Genomic DNA, 13,770 nt, shown 5'->3' on the forward strand with positions numbered 1-13,770 from the left:
CATCAAATGTCTGAGATTGCTCTCAAAGTCAACAAGCTGCAGGTGTGTGAGGGAGTATTTCAGGGATTGAAAGACCCAATGATTTAGAAATTAAAGTTTTGCAGCTTTTAGTTTTTGTCTGTTAGCTTTAAGGCCATCCACATTAGGGCTGAAACGATTAGTCGATGTTATCGACAACATCGACAATAACAAATTGGCGACAAACATTTTCATTGTCGAATAGTCGTTTGATCTCATTTAACGTAACATGAGATCCCTTTAAACTCAAATGATGACGTGCGAGAGCAGCGCTGCAGCTCGCATCTGACTGAAGAGAGGAAGAATTACACAAATCACAGTCCAGATGCACATTAAACTTTCCAAACAGCTTCAGGTGATGTTGATCGCAACGTATGAGGGAATTACAATGCAAAAATGCAAAGTAAGTAAATACAGAAGAACTCTCGTTGTGGAATAATTGGAGCTGCTGCTCCGCTGAAGCAAAACTTGTGTGTCGAGTGTCTTTAAAGGAAACACCCCAATGTTACATCTTAAATGCAGTTATTTAAACTGCAGAAGAAATTGTTATCTGAGAATGTTGATTATAATATCTAAAAATCCTTTAAAAAAACAAAAGATGCATTCACCTGAGAAGCAGCATATAAGATATTTAGACTTGCTTTTAGAGAATAGATCTTGAATTTAAGTATATTTTCTCTTTACTGCACTTGCAGAGGTATAACAAAGTGAAAAAATACACTTACTGTATATTTAAGATACATTCTCCAAAAGCAAGTCTAAATATCTTATATGATGCTTCTCAATTAAATGTTTTTTTTTTAAGGATTTTTAGAAATTTTTAAATGGAAAACAAGACAAAAACACTTGATAACAATGGGATTTTTTAGAGTAATTTCTTTACTGAATTACATTTTTTCCCCCTTTATTTCAGTGAATGTCATTTATAGGTATTTTTAAAATATAATTTTGTTCCTCTTTATTGTTAGTAAGCACGTTTAATACAAACTTTTAAGTCGGGGCACGAGCAGAATAATCGGTTAAGAGCTAATGATTAATCGTTGCAATAATCGCCAAATTGTCAAATAATCGTTCTAATAATCGTTAGATTAATCGATTATCAAAATAATCGTTAATTGCAGCCCTAATCCACATGCTAGTGTACTCCTAAAAGTTGATCAAATTAACCTTTAGCAGATATATACAGATAGAATTACAGTCTTTCTCTTCCTGGAAAATGGGCTAAACATATTGATGACTCATCTTGCACTACACAGATTTTAGTCCAATCAATTGCTCTATAGAATTAAGAATGTCATTCCCCCAAATTCCACATGCCACTGACTAGCAATTAGCAAATCATGAGTAATTGCTGTGACATGTTTAAAGCCTATTGGCTATTTAAAAAGAAAGGATTGAGCATTTCGTTTCATCCCACCTGTTTCATTAAGAAATTTATCAACACAGGAAAGAAAACTTTGCTAGTCAAGACATTTCATGGGGTCTTGAAAGGCACCTGTGAGATCTGGTCGGTGTCTGATTCCCACTGACACAAAAAAGCAGTCCATATCCACATGTAGAATACAAGACTGACGCACCCGAGGAGCTGGCATTGAGGAACCTAGACAGAAGAAAGATATTTGATGCAACATGCTGACCAAAACAAACACGTTATATATAGGATATCATATATGTATACATATATATATATATATATATATATATATATATATATATATATATATATATATATATATATATATATCAACATGCTACCTGCACTGCAATTATTTCTGAGCTTCTTTAGTTTCTCTTTTCCAGAGAAAACATCTCCCCCTGCTGCTCGTTGAAGGGTATTCACATACTCCGTGAATTCATTCCGCCACGTGGCGATATGATGCAGCCTCGAATGGGAAAAGAACTCGGATATTATTCCAGCCTCTGCTGATTGGTTACTAGAGTCTGCAAGGTTGGAGTTAGGGTTAATATGGTAACTCCCATTTACTCGACCTCTACCAGTCTGATCCAGCAGACGATTAGCCTTCTCGCGCACAGCAGAAGTTCCTGGATTGAATGGTTGAAGTCCCTTTTGCATATTGTGAGTAACAGGCTTCTTTGTAGGACTGGCCGTGGAGATCATGGGCCTCTGATCTGCTTTTGAACCAGCAGAGCAGCAGTTCGGCTGATCTGTGTCTCTGTATCCTGCCTGTGAGAGGTTAGACTGATGAGACCCTGTGTCAACAACTGGAGAAGGATGTTCTGCCAAAGGAACCAAGACCTGAGGCTTTAAGGCACCATTTACAGGGTGTACATAACCATTGGCTAACAAAGGGTCTTTCAAGCTTTTTGGCAAAAGAGCATACGTATTGTCATCATCATCTCCATCATGAATCCTAATAACTCCAGCGCTCCCTGCGGCTTCCTCAGAGATAACTCTATACAAGCCATTTCTGCCAGACAAAAGGAGAGAGTACAGGAGGAAGCAACATTCATTAATGTTTTTTACAGCTATACATCTTGATAAACAAATAGGAAGTGATAGCACACACTTGTATAAAATATGACATAATATAAAGCAGTGGTTCTCAACTGGATTTTAAATGAGACATCAAGTAACGACCCAACACAGTACTTTTGGACGATAATAAAAAAGAAAATGGACAATTTTGAAAATGCATAAACAACAGCAGAAGCTTAAGCCATGGAATAAATACTGGGCCAAGTAATGTATTAGTATAAGCTATATTACCAAGGGGAAAATACAGCAAAATACAGAAGTTTGTTTGGATGCACAGCCTTTGACATCCTTTGGGATGATTCGGTGCACCCCTTAATTTGGCATCCACATGTGTTGCATGTTTTGTATTTGCACACTTATCAACAACACAAAGACATGGAAAGCATTATCTCCAGTTTATAAATTGTTAGGCTTATTTATTTTGCTATCCTAACTAGAGCTGGATGATATGCAAAAAATATTTCACTATATTTTAAAGAAAAAATATTGCAATATCCGATTACATCATCAACCACCCTGCGCAAATAATAAGGAAGCAGGTCATGTAAATAACTACAAACTCAGAAACTGTATTTTTTCTGTGCGGTCAGCACCTCTTCTCTTTATGAGTTGTGTGAAGTGTCCTGATCTAAGGAGGAGACTGAAACTGCACCCGGCTGATGCAGACTCGATGAGAGCGAGCATCGACCAAAACAACGACGTAACGTGATTCACCGGCATCATGCTGACAGAGAAGGAAGCATAACTAAAATTACACAGTTCTGATTGTTTTACTACAAACTTTAAGACTGTATATTATATTTGACTCTCCAGTGCTGGAACAGGGCTAAAACAAAGTGTGGATATAGGGCTGACTATGCGAGACTGTGGTTTGAAGTAATCAATTTTCTTTGCATAATACATTAACTGCATTTATACAATTAGCCTATGTCTGCATTAGCTAGCTAGCCTGCTTTATCAATAGCTGTTGGCTATTTTGGTGGATGATGACAGAAGCTGTTTATAAAATAGACGGTACATTATAAATATGTTGACACAATTTAGTATTGATGTGATTCAATCACAACTGTCATTTTCATATATTGATGCGCTATTGTTTTATAATAATAGATTGTATATATTTTCTGTACAACCAAGTTACGTTACACTAATAATGGGTCTTTTTGCATTATCTTGAACATTGTCTAGCATTCATTTCATGTGTTATTTCAGTTTAGCTAAAATTACACAGATCAATCCTTATGGCACTATATTTCACATGCTTTGCAGTTATGTAAGCTTACCTGTCCTATAAGAAGAACGCCAATTCAGGGTCGGTTTTGATCCCCAAAACCAAACGAAGATCCCTTCAGGAATCAAATGCCCTGCCGATGTTCACTCAAGTTTTCACTCGATCACGATCACGTTCCCACTTAGTCCGATGGGATTCAATAGATACATTTTATTATTTTGGCTTACTCAGAGTTTGTGTAGGAGTCGGTGTTGTGCTGGGATTCGGCCGTTTGCTGGATTCCATCTCTAAGATAACGTTACCTAGTGTTGCAGACTGTCAGTTGATGCCGTTGAATACCAGAAGAGAAGCTATTACTGTCTGAGGCAAGGCTCTCGGGAGCGACCATAACGTCACATCCTTTGGATTTTACCGGCAAAAGCAAATCAGTCTACAGGCTTTAACAGGCTACCTAGGAAGTCTGGGAAGGGCTAATTTTTTAAGTTGTGTTACATGCCGTTCACACATTGGCTAATTGTTTTTTAAATATTGCACCTTTGATAAAAAGTATTGTTTTTCCTTTAATTCAGTGAATGTCATTTAGGGGTATTTTTAAAAGATGATTTTGTCCTCTGTATTGTTAGCAAGCACGTTTAATACAACCTTTTATGTCGGAGCACAAGCTTAACTGTCATCAAGAGCGAATTATTAATTGTTGCAATAAATCGCTGAATAGTCGAACAATCATTCTAATAATCGTTAGTTGCAGCCCTAATGATAACAGGTGGAAAATAACTAATAGCCTATATATTTAGAACTAAAGGCAATTACATATGTAAAGATAATAATAATAATAACACTAATGTGTTTTGTTATAGAACTTGTTTATATTGCTTTTCGTTAATACAGCTAATTCTGCCTAAAGAAAATAAAAATTTTGGTTCAAGGTGAAAGTGGTCTTGTATTATTTTGATTTAATCTCTTTTGTCTTTGTTTCTTTAATACAAAGATATATATATAAGTGAACCTGCATAGTTGCATTCATAATGCGCAAGCGTAAACTGTTCTGTGGAAATAAAGCAAACTAAACTTCGAGCACCTTTTGAGATGGTCGCAGATCATTTGCAGCATTCTCATAGTCGACATTATTCTTGTAAACAGTTTTTAGAAGACTGAAACAGAAAAGAGTGATAACTTTTTACATGCGTGTGTTCCACGTGACAGGCTCACACTGCACGCCTCTGAATAAACAGTGAATCAGACACGGACATTGATGGCTTTTATTTTGTCTTTTCTTAAAAATATAATAAAGTGTGTTTTTGTGTCTAACAGCATTTCTTGTCATGGGTTACTCTGAGACATCTTACAGGACACCAAACACTGTTGTGGGTAGATGGGCAAAATGACCCGTGCACGAAATTCCCATATTTGGACAAGCAGCTTGCGAATTAGGAGCTGTATTCAGCCTCATCGTATTTGACGATATTGTTGATCATTGTCTGCCAATTAGTGTCGCAATCAACATTGGGATATTTGTAAGACATCGTCGATATCCAATTACATCGTCCTATCACCCAGTCCTACTCCTAACTATGGAGGATTTACATTTAGTATGTTTTTCTTCTTAACAGAACCTGTTTGGGTTGCGAGTCACCAGTCGAGAACCACTATTATAAAGCATACTCACAGTCTGACATCCAGCAGTTGTTTGGTTTGCTCAAGTACGTTATTAGGGTGGTTACTGTGAGTGGATTTGAGGACTTCTTTAGTGTGGGTTTCAGTGTGGCTGGGCTGAGGCTGGATGCTGTCTGATTGGGGGTGACTTGGACTGTGTTTGGGTGGGACACTGTTGAACGATGGATCCTGTCCTTCTCTTTTACACAGAGTGGTAAAGCTCAGGCCTTTCTGCTTTGCATACAGCTGATACTGCACATAAGAAAGCTGGTGGCCTGCCTTTATACTGCAATAAACAAAAAAGGCAAGAATATTAGCATGTTGGAGCCATAATCTAGTGCAGGGGTTGGCAACCTATGGCATTCATGCCAACATTGGCACGTGGACGAGTAATCATTTGCACGCCAGCAACATAAATAGCAGGCTATTTTATTTATAGGAATTCCGCACCTGCATTACAATCCACATCTTGATGTAATCCTTCCTCACGATCATGCAGCGTGTTTTCATCAGCAGAATGAGAGGCTAAACAAAAAAGTTTAAATTTGACGAGACCGCAGTTTGCCCAACAGACTCGATAAGACACGAGCCATTCACGAATCACTTCACTTTCAGTTAATTGCGTGGGTAAATGTTCCCGCTTCGCTTCAGTCAGACCGAGAGGATGACGGCATTCTTTTTGCTTTCAGAACAACATGTAATAAGGAAAAGACCACTATTAATCCTTGAGATTTCCATCTCAGCATATGGTTACACCCTCCTTAAACCATGGTCACTCTTAAAATTACATTAAACAATAAAAAGAGAAAACCAACCCTTTTCAAAAAAGAAATCAAACCTGGAAATTAAATTTTGGGATTTTGCAGGTGCGATTCACCGAAAAGGGCTAAATAGTTGATCGGCTCGTGATGCTTGAATGGCTTGCATGTGCAGCGCGAGTCTTGTCACAGGTTAATAGTGTTTAGCCACCTATTCTTCTTATGATCATTACATCAAGAAATAGATCAGAAGGCAGATGCAAAAAACTTCTTATAAATAAAATAGCCTGCTCCTCTCTCGCTGCTGCTTGCGTGAAAGAGATTACATGATTCCAATGACATAATATAAGAAATATTTAAGATTCCACACAATTTCGTGATCAGTCATCAAATAAGCACATTTGTGACATTAACTGTGTTAACTCATTTTGTACAAAATAACAGATTTTCTATCATTAAAGCACTTTCAGAAGATGTTCTGTAACAATCAATACACTGTTGGCACAGCCATTGACCTGGAAATAAAAAATGGCACCCCATGTCAAGAAGGTTTCTGACCCCATATCTAGAGGGTAGCGCATGTGCTTCAAATATGCTCATGAGAAAGATGCAGGTTTGAATACGGCCTGCATCGTATCCTGATCGCATTCCCCCTCTGCCTCCCCCCATAATTTCCTGCATCATCTCTACTGTCTCTATAATAAAATAACCAAAAATAAAATATTATAAATAAACACTATACATACAACATGCCCACACCTGTCTGTAATCCACTCTGGTCGCACTACTTTCTCTCCTCTGAGTTCCTGTATTTTGCTGTTGGGCAAGTTGGTGGTGATGATATGTGTGGTTTTGGAGCGTGAGTAATAGAGATGGAACTGCCCGCCGTGCAGCATCATAAGCCTGCGCAGCTCATCTGCACTGGGATCTGTATATGTGGAACACACACATACAAGATTCTCAAAACATCAGTGGCAAAGTGGTCACACACAACATATTGATAATGTCCAGCCAATTTCTAATATAGCTGTTTAATAAACAAAGCCAGAATCACCAAAGGAACATTAACTACATAAACATTAAAGGGATCATTCACTTCATTTACTTGCATGAATGACAGCCCCAGGCACCGTTCACTTTCATTGTGTGGAAAAAAATAATGTGTAAGATCCTAACATTCTGCCTTACATCTTCTTTGTGAGTTTCAGAGTGTTAAGGAAGAAAGGAAGAGAAAGAAAGACAGAAAGAACAACAAAGAGAGAAAGAATGAAAGAAAAGAAAACAAGAAGAAAAACAAAAAGAAAGAAATGAGACAGAAAAATAAAGAAATATCAAGAATAAGAAAGAACAAGAAAAAATAAAGAATAAGAATGAATGAGAAAGAAAAAAGAAAAAGAAGGAAATAAAGAAAAAAAGAGACAGAAAAAGAAAGAAAAAGTAAAAGAATGAGAAAGAAAAAGAAAAAAGAAAGAAAAGAGAAAAAGAAAAGGAAAAGAAAGAAAAGGGAAACGAAAAAAGATAAAAAAAGAAGAGAGACAGAAAGAAAACATAAAAGAATGAATGAGAAAGAAAAATAAAAGATAAAAAGAAAGAAAAGGGAAAAGAAAAAAATTAAAAGAATGAATGAGAAAGAAAAACAAGAGAAAAATAAAGAGAAAGAAAAAAGAAATGAAAACAGGAGAGAAAAAAGGAGAGAAAAATGTATAGAAAAAAGAAAGAGAAAGAGAAAAAAGAAAAGAAAAAACAAGAGAGAAAAAACAAGAAATAAAAAGAAGAGAAAGAAAAAATAAATGAAAAAAGCAGGAAAAAGAGAGAAAAATTGAAAGAAAAAAGAAAAAGAGAAGAAAGGAAAAGAGTCAAATGATTATAGAGTTTGTCTGTCCCTTTAACACAGTGAAGAATGCTTGTCTGCATCTTCTCGTTTGTAATTTAAGGACAGGTAATAGCAGCAGTAAGGGGAGAGAAGTCTGACTTGTGTATCCGGTGACGTAGATGGCCACGCCGCTGAAGATACAGGACGATGTTTCATCTTTCTGCTTCTCTCTCGGGGTGTCCTTTTGAAACTGCTCCTCAAGCTTAGATATTTTTGCAGCCATGTAACCACCCTAAACACACATGTAACAAAACACAAGCAATGTTTCTCCACTCTCATTTACACAAAGAAAGAGAGCATCAGACGGGACACACACACTGTATACAGCAGAATATCATTCTAACAAAATATCCCTCAGAAACAATTCGAGCAGACAAGAATACAGACCCACACACACAAAGACATATGTGCAGTGTCTGGCTGACAAGAGTTTGATTTCACCTCAGACATTCAATGAGATTGGAGGTGCAAGTCTGCCCTGCTGACAAGGCGACTGTATCATGGCAATGCACAGAACGCTGGGATTCAGGGGCTGGATTCACGAAAAGTTCTTTCTTCTTAACTTCCATTTTCTTCGTAATTTCTAACTTAAGAAAAAATTTAAGAATATTTTGTATTCCCGAAAAAACTTAAGAAAGTTCTTATCTTTTTTCTTAAGATTGTTCTTACGAAAAAACTTCCAAATTCTCGAAAATGTATTTCTTAAAAATCATCGTAAATAACATCTTAAAGTCAGGATAACCTCCGTCACCCTTTCCCATTTACCCACCACCCGACGTGATATAATTATCAAGCTTCCCAAGGAGAAATTTTTCCTTGCAGTAATATACTCAACAAGAACTTAGTTGTATATATTGAATATTTCCTCTAGTTTACTTAAGTTTTTGTTTCTTTTCTATTCCTCCATGTCAAATTAAAAGTTATCAAATTGCTAGCAGCACGTCAAGTCTCCAATGATGGTTAATGTCATTAAACTAACACATCTCACGCACTACATTCAAAAAATGGGGGCTAATAATTATGGGTCATTGACAAATAAGGACACTGTGTTAAATGAGAAATCTTTTAAAGATCTAGTTTAAAACACTTGTGTCAAGTTCTCAGAAATTGAATCTGTGTGTCCAATTTGGTTGCATACATTTTTCAAAAAAACCATTATAGATTTTTTTTTTTTTTTTTTTTTTTTTACAAACAAACTTTAAACTTGTCATGTGGTGTAACCATCAAGCAAAAACTATAAAAAATACTTTCAAATAAATTTTTCAAGGTACTAAATGACTACCTACATGTTGGGTAATACATGTTTAAGAAATCACAATAAAAGATAATTCTGCACTAGTCATGCCAACATTTCTCTGTAAATATTTTAATATAAAAATATAAATATGACTTGAAAATATGCTCATCATAGAAGAGGTGTTTTCAAGTAAATGGTTTGTGTGAATTCTTTTATGTATATATATATATATATATTTATAAATGTATTTTTTATTTAATATTCATGCATTTGGCAGATGATTTTATCCAAAGTGACTTTATTACAGGGACAATCCCCCCGGAGCAACCTGGAGTTAAGTGCCTTGCTCAAGGACACAATGGTGGTGACTGTGGGGATCGAACCAGTGTCCTTCTGATTACCAGTTATGTGCTTTAGACCACTACACCTACATCTAGATCTGGACAAAAATGTGCATCACTTAATTGACCCTTAGGACACATGACCATAATATGCACCTGTTACCCTCTGTTTGTGTATTTTATGATGAATTCTTTTAAAATAATCCATGTTATGATCATGAAAAATTTATTTTTCTAGATAGTTTGTCAAATAAATCAAATAAATAAATAAAACAATAACCAATCTTACTAAAAGAAAATAAACACCCCTAATCTAACCCATCAATTAAACTTCACAGAAAATCACATCAAAAGAAAATTAATCTATAGCACCCTAAATAACCTACTCTCACTATAACCAAAAATACAAGGGATGCACGCGTCACTAACCTTGTGTTCTAACACAATTGAAACCTCAGTGTGGCACATGTATACCAAGTGATATCTTACCTGTCCTTTTCCTTTTCCCCATTTAATAACATCAGTTTCACAACCAGTTAATGTAACACGAAGAAAGAAAACAAAGAAAAAGGAACAAATGGGCCGTCACATTGAGGATCAAAGAGCACAGACTTTACCATAAACATTTACCAAATGCTCAAAAGCCACCTACGAAGAAAAATATTGTAATGTATATGTAAATGTAGAGTCCTTTATCCGGTTTAGTTAATGCCTGCAGAACATGAGGACATTGGAGCCAATCAAGTCTCTCACAAGTCTCTCTGCGTTTAGACTGTGGTGGCAGAGCATGCTGGGCTTGATTGGCTGCTGACTCACATCGGATTTGTTTGTTTGTCTTTTGTTTTGTTCCGTCTTGTTGTTTAAATGTACACTCACTGAGCTTTTTATTAAAACACTATTTTCCTAATAAAGTGCCTAACGTGGTCATAGCTCATCCGCCTCAAGGTTCGACATGTTGTGCATTCTGAGATGCTATTCTACTTAATACAATTGTACAGAGCTGTTATCTGAGTTACCGTAGCCTTTATGTCAGCTCGAACCAGTCTGGCTATTCTCCGTTGACATCTCTCATCAACAAGGCTTTTTTGTTTTTGGCACCATTCTCATTAAACTCTGGAGACTGTTGTGTGTGAATATCCCAGGACATCAGCAGTTACAGAAATACTCAAACCAGCCTGTCTGGCACCAACAATCATGCCACCGTCGAAATCACTGAGATCACATTTTTCCACATTCTGATAGTTGATGTGAATATTAACTGAAGCTCCTGACCCATGTCTGCCTGATTTTATGCATTGCACTGTTGCCTTACAATTGGCTGATTAGATAATCGCATGAATAAGTGTACAGCTTTTCCTAATAAAGTGCTCAGTGAGTGTACATTTCACACACCCATAAAATAAACCTTCTTGGATTTCATTCTAATAGACTTTTGCCTGTTTTTGTTGTTCCCTCTGGCGCACGGGGGTAGGTTGCTTTGGTATCTCACCCAGTCTACCTAAAATCAGACAGGGCCGCCGATAAGGGGGACCTTTTGTCCTGGGCCCGGACTTGAGGGCGGCCTGGACAGTAGCGACATTAATCACAACACAGTTGCCCCCACCCTAGTAGGAAAGCTCAGCAAAAACCGCTTGAGTGACGTTGATCTGGATACACGCACGAATACGCTGTTGTCAGTGCTCTGAGCGTTTCACGTTAGAAGCCGCAGGATTCAGGTGAGTTTTTCCAAGTAGGACTTTGGATTCTTGTTTGTAATGTATGAAAAAATATATAGGTCTGGTGGGAGTCGTGTGGCACCATGCGGGGGTTGGACGTGTGAACGGCGAGCTCTGCGCAATGTGCTAGTTTTTGCTACACAACTGTTCGATGAAGTCAACATGTCAAAGAATTCAAAATCCTCGGGCTCTGGAGATATTAAAAGACACCATGCTCAAGCTGATACCCCAGACAGGGCTGCAGACCAGGGACTCAATCTGGACGGTGCGGCAGGAGACATTCAACATCACCTGTCGAGCATGTCTATAATGCTTGCGACGGTCATGGCGGACTTAAAGGCTCTTGCTGTAATAAGTCGATCGATCACTGCAATGAAGACGAAATTCTCTGAGTTGGTTACAAGAATCGTGGATGTCGGGAAATGGATCGATTATCTGGAGTCATCGGAGAATTAGCTGCTAACCCACTAGCGACAAAGTAGATTTGGAACGTGTTTGGGAAATGTTGTAAGACTTGGAGTATCGTAATCGGCAAAACAATGTCTGAATTGTTGGAATTCCTGAGCATGAGGAAGGCCGAAATATGGTAAAATTCCTAGACAAGCTCTTTCCGAGTCTACTCAACATAACAGGCAATAAGCTGGAAATCGAAAGAGCTCACAGAGTTCTGGCTCTCAGATCCGCAGAAAGAGACAGGCCCCGAACATTTCTGGCCAAATTTCTGAGATCATCCCATAAAGATCTCGTTACGCGAGGTGAGGAGTAAAGGAAGGCTTTCTTGGAATAACCACATAATTTTCTTGCTCTCAGAGTTTGCGAAATCAACAAGAGAGAAATGTGATCGATTCAAGGAATGCAAGAAACTCTTACATCAACGGAAGGTTGCTTTTGCACTGATGTTTCTGGACAATATGCTCAATATGTTGTCTAGTGGACCTGATTCACTGAACATTTACTTGACAGTCCGAGGAAACTGGGCCCTTGTTTTGTTTCTTTTTGTGCTTGTTCCGCCAGGCGGCTGAAGTTTGTTTTGTGGGGTAGCACTCCTTTGGAAAAGTGTGTTTGAATCTGCACATTCTTTATATTTATGCCTCCTATTGGCTGAAGTTAGATTTGTGGAGTATTCTTTGCAGGACAGTAAAAGGATTAGGTAATCTACTACACTCATGAACAGCTGGCTCACTGAACATTAATTTGACTGTCCGAGGAAACTGAACGGACATTTTTTTTTCTGGTTCCGCAATGGGCTGGAGTTTGTTTTGTGAAGGATCACACCTTCAGGACAGTTATGCAAAGGAATCTACACGTTCTTCGTGTTTATTCTGCCTATTGGCTGGAGTTTGTATTATAGATTTTCTTCTGTTATGTAATTCTGTCTCACAAAAATTGTTTAGAAGCACCAGAATTGAGTAATCCGATGGCAAAGATGTTGCGGGGACACTTGTTTGAGTTTAGAGGCATCGACGCCGGTTGGCGCTGTCGTGCGCAATAAAATTAGTGGAATATCTCTCTCCATGTGAAATGTGAATGGGTTGAAAAAAAAATTAAAAGAAGGTTATTTATTTTCTTAAATGAAGGAAATATGATATAGTGTTTCTTTAAGAAACGCATCTTTCCCCTCAGGAAGCTGAAAAATTAGGGAAGATATGGGGTGGTCATGTTTTCTTTAGCAGGGGCTCATTACATTGATAAGAAAACATCTAAAATTCAAATGTCTCAAACAGATTAAAGATAAATTAGGAAGAGTCATTATAGTTTTAGAAGAAATCCAGGGAAAAAGTGTGATTTTCGGCTTTATCTCTCCTGTTAATGCTGTAATCAGACACAGCAGGGCGAGATAATCCACTGCAAGTGTCCAACCCGGCCTTGCCTCGCACATTCGCCACTTGGCCTGCCCCGCTTTACACATAATCCCATCGCCCAATTCAGGCTGGGGGCCTCTCTGGCCTGAGCCTTACTTCCCCCATTTCTGGAGAGGAACCACTGCCTTTTCGGCCGACTCAGTGCCGGATGGTTTTACCCGCTTCTGTGAATTCGGAACAGCTCTAGGGAAAGGAGAGGGGGAGGGAGGATTGAGAGAGAAAGAGTGCAAGAGAGAGAGAAGGAGAGAGCGAGAGGACAAAAAAACTTGTTGGCTCCCAGACACGCCACCCACTCGGTCCTCAGCCGGCTGGTCAAACTCTGTCTGCGATGCCATGCGATGGCACTGGTGTCGCTCAGCCGTCCCTTTCAGTATCCTGCTGACGTTGCGTCTCACCAGATCGTGTATCCTTGGCACCGCGTTCTTGAGCCAGCAGTGAGGACACCAGGACCGCGTGATCATCCTCAAATATTCCCAGGTTTCGGCAACAGTGTAAGGAAGTTCTTGGAAAAGAACGTGTTTGTCAAGCTGAGGCCGGCTTGACAAACACGTGGACATTTATTGTTGCTCTTTTCAGTCGCACACA

At 38.2% G+C, this 13,770-nt stretch overlaps 1 protein-coding gene across 2 annotated transcripts in view; it reads right to left on the minus strand.

Moving 5' to 3' along the window:
• The window catches only part of LOC127654538 (DNA repair protein REV1-like), a 36,543-nt gene that overhangs the window by 12,589 nt on the left and 10,184 nt on the right, over nucleotides 1-13,770 (minus strand). For both annotated transcript variants that reach the window (XM_052141739.1, XM_052141738.1), the window contains exons 3-7: nucleotides 8,130-8,262; nucleotides 6,917-7,085; nucleotides 5,413-5,685; nucleotides 1,774-2,447; nucleotides 1,514-1,618 (exon numbers count right to left, since the gene is read on the minus strand). In XM_052141739.1, coding sequence (XP_051997699.1) covers nucleotides 1,514-1,618; nucleotides 1,774-2,447; nucleotides 5,413-5,685; nucleotides 6,917-7,085; nucleotides 8,130-8,262 — 1,354 coding nt within the window. The remainder of the gene's footprint in view (nucleotides 1-1,513; nucleotides 1,619-1,773; nucleotides 2,448-5,412; nucleotides 5,686-6,916; nucleotides 7,086-8,129; nucleotides 8,263-13,770) is intronic.

The sequence above is a fragment of the Xyrauchen texanus genome, chromosome 14, assembly GCF_025860055.1.
Source record: "Xyrauchen texanus isolate HMW12.3.18 chromosome 14, RBS_HiC_50CHRs, whole genome shotgun sequence".
NCBI lineage: Eukaryota > Metazoa > Chordata > Actinopteri > Cypriniformes > Catostomidae > Xyrauchen > Xyrauchen texanus.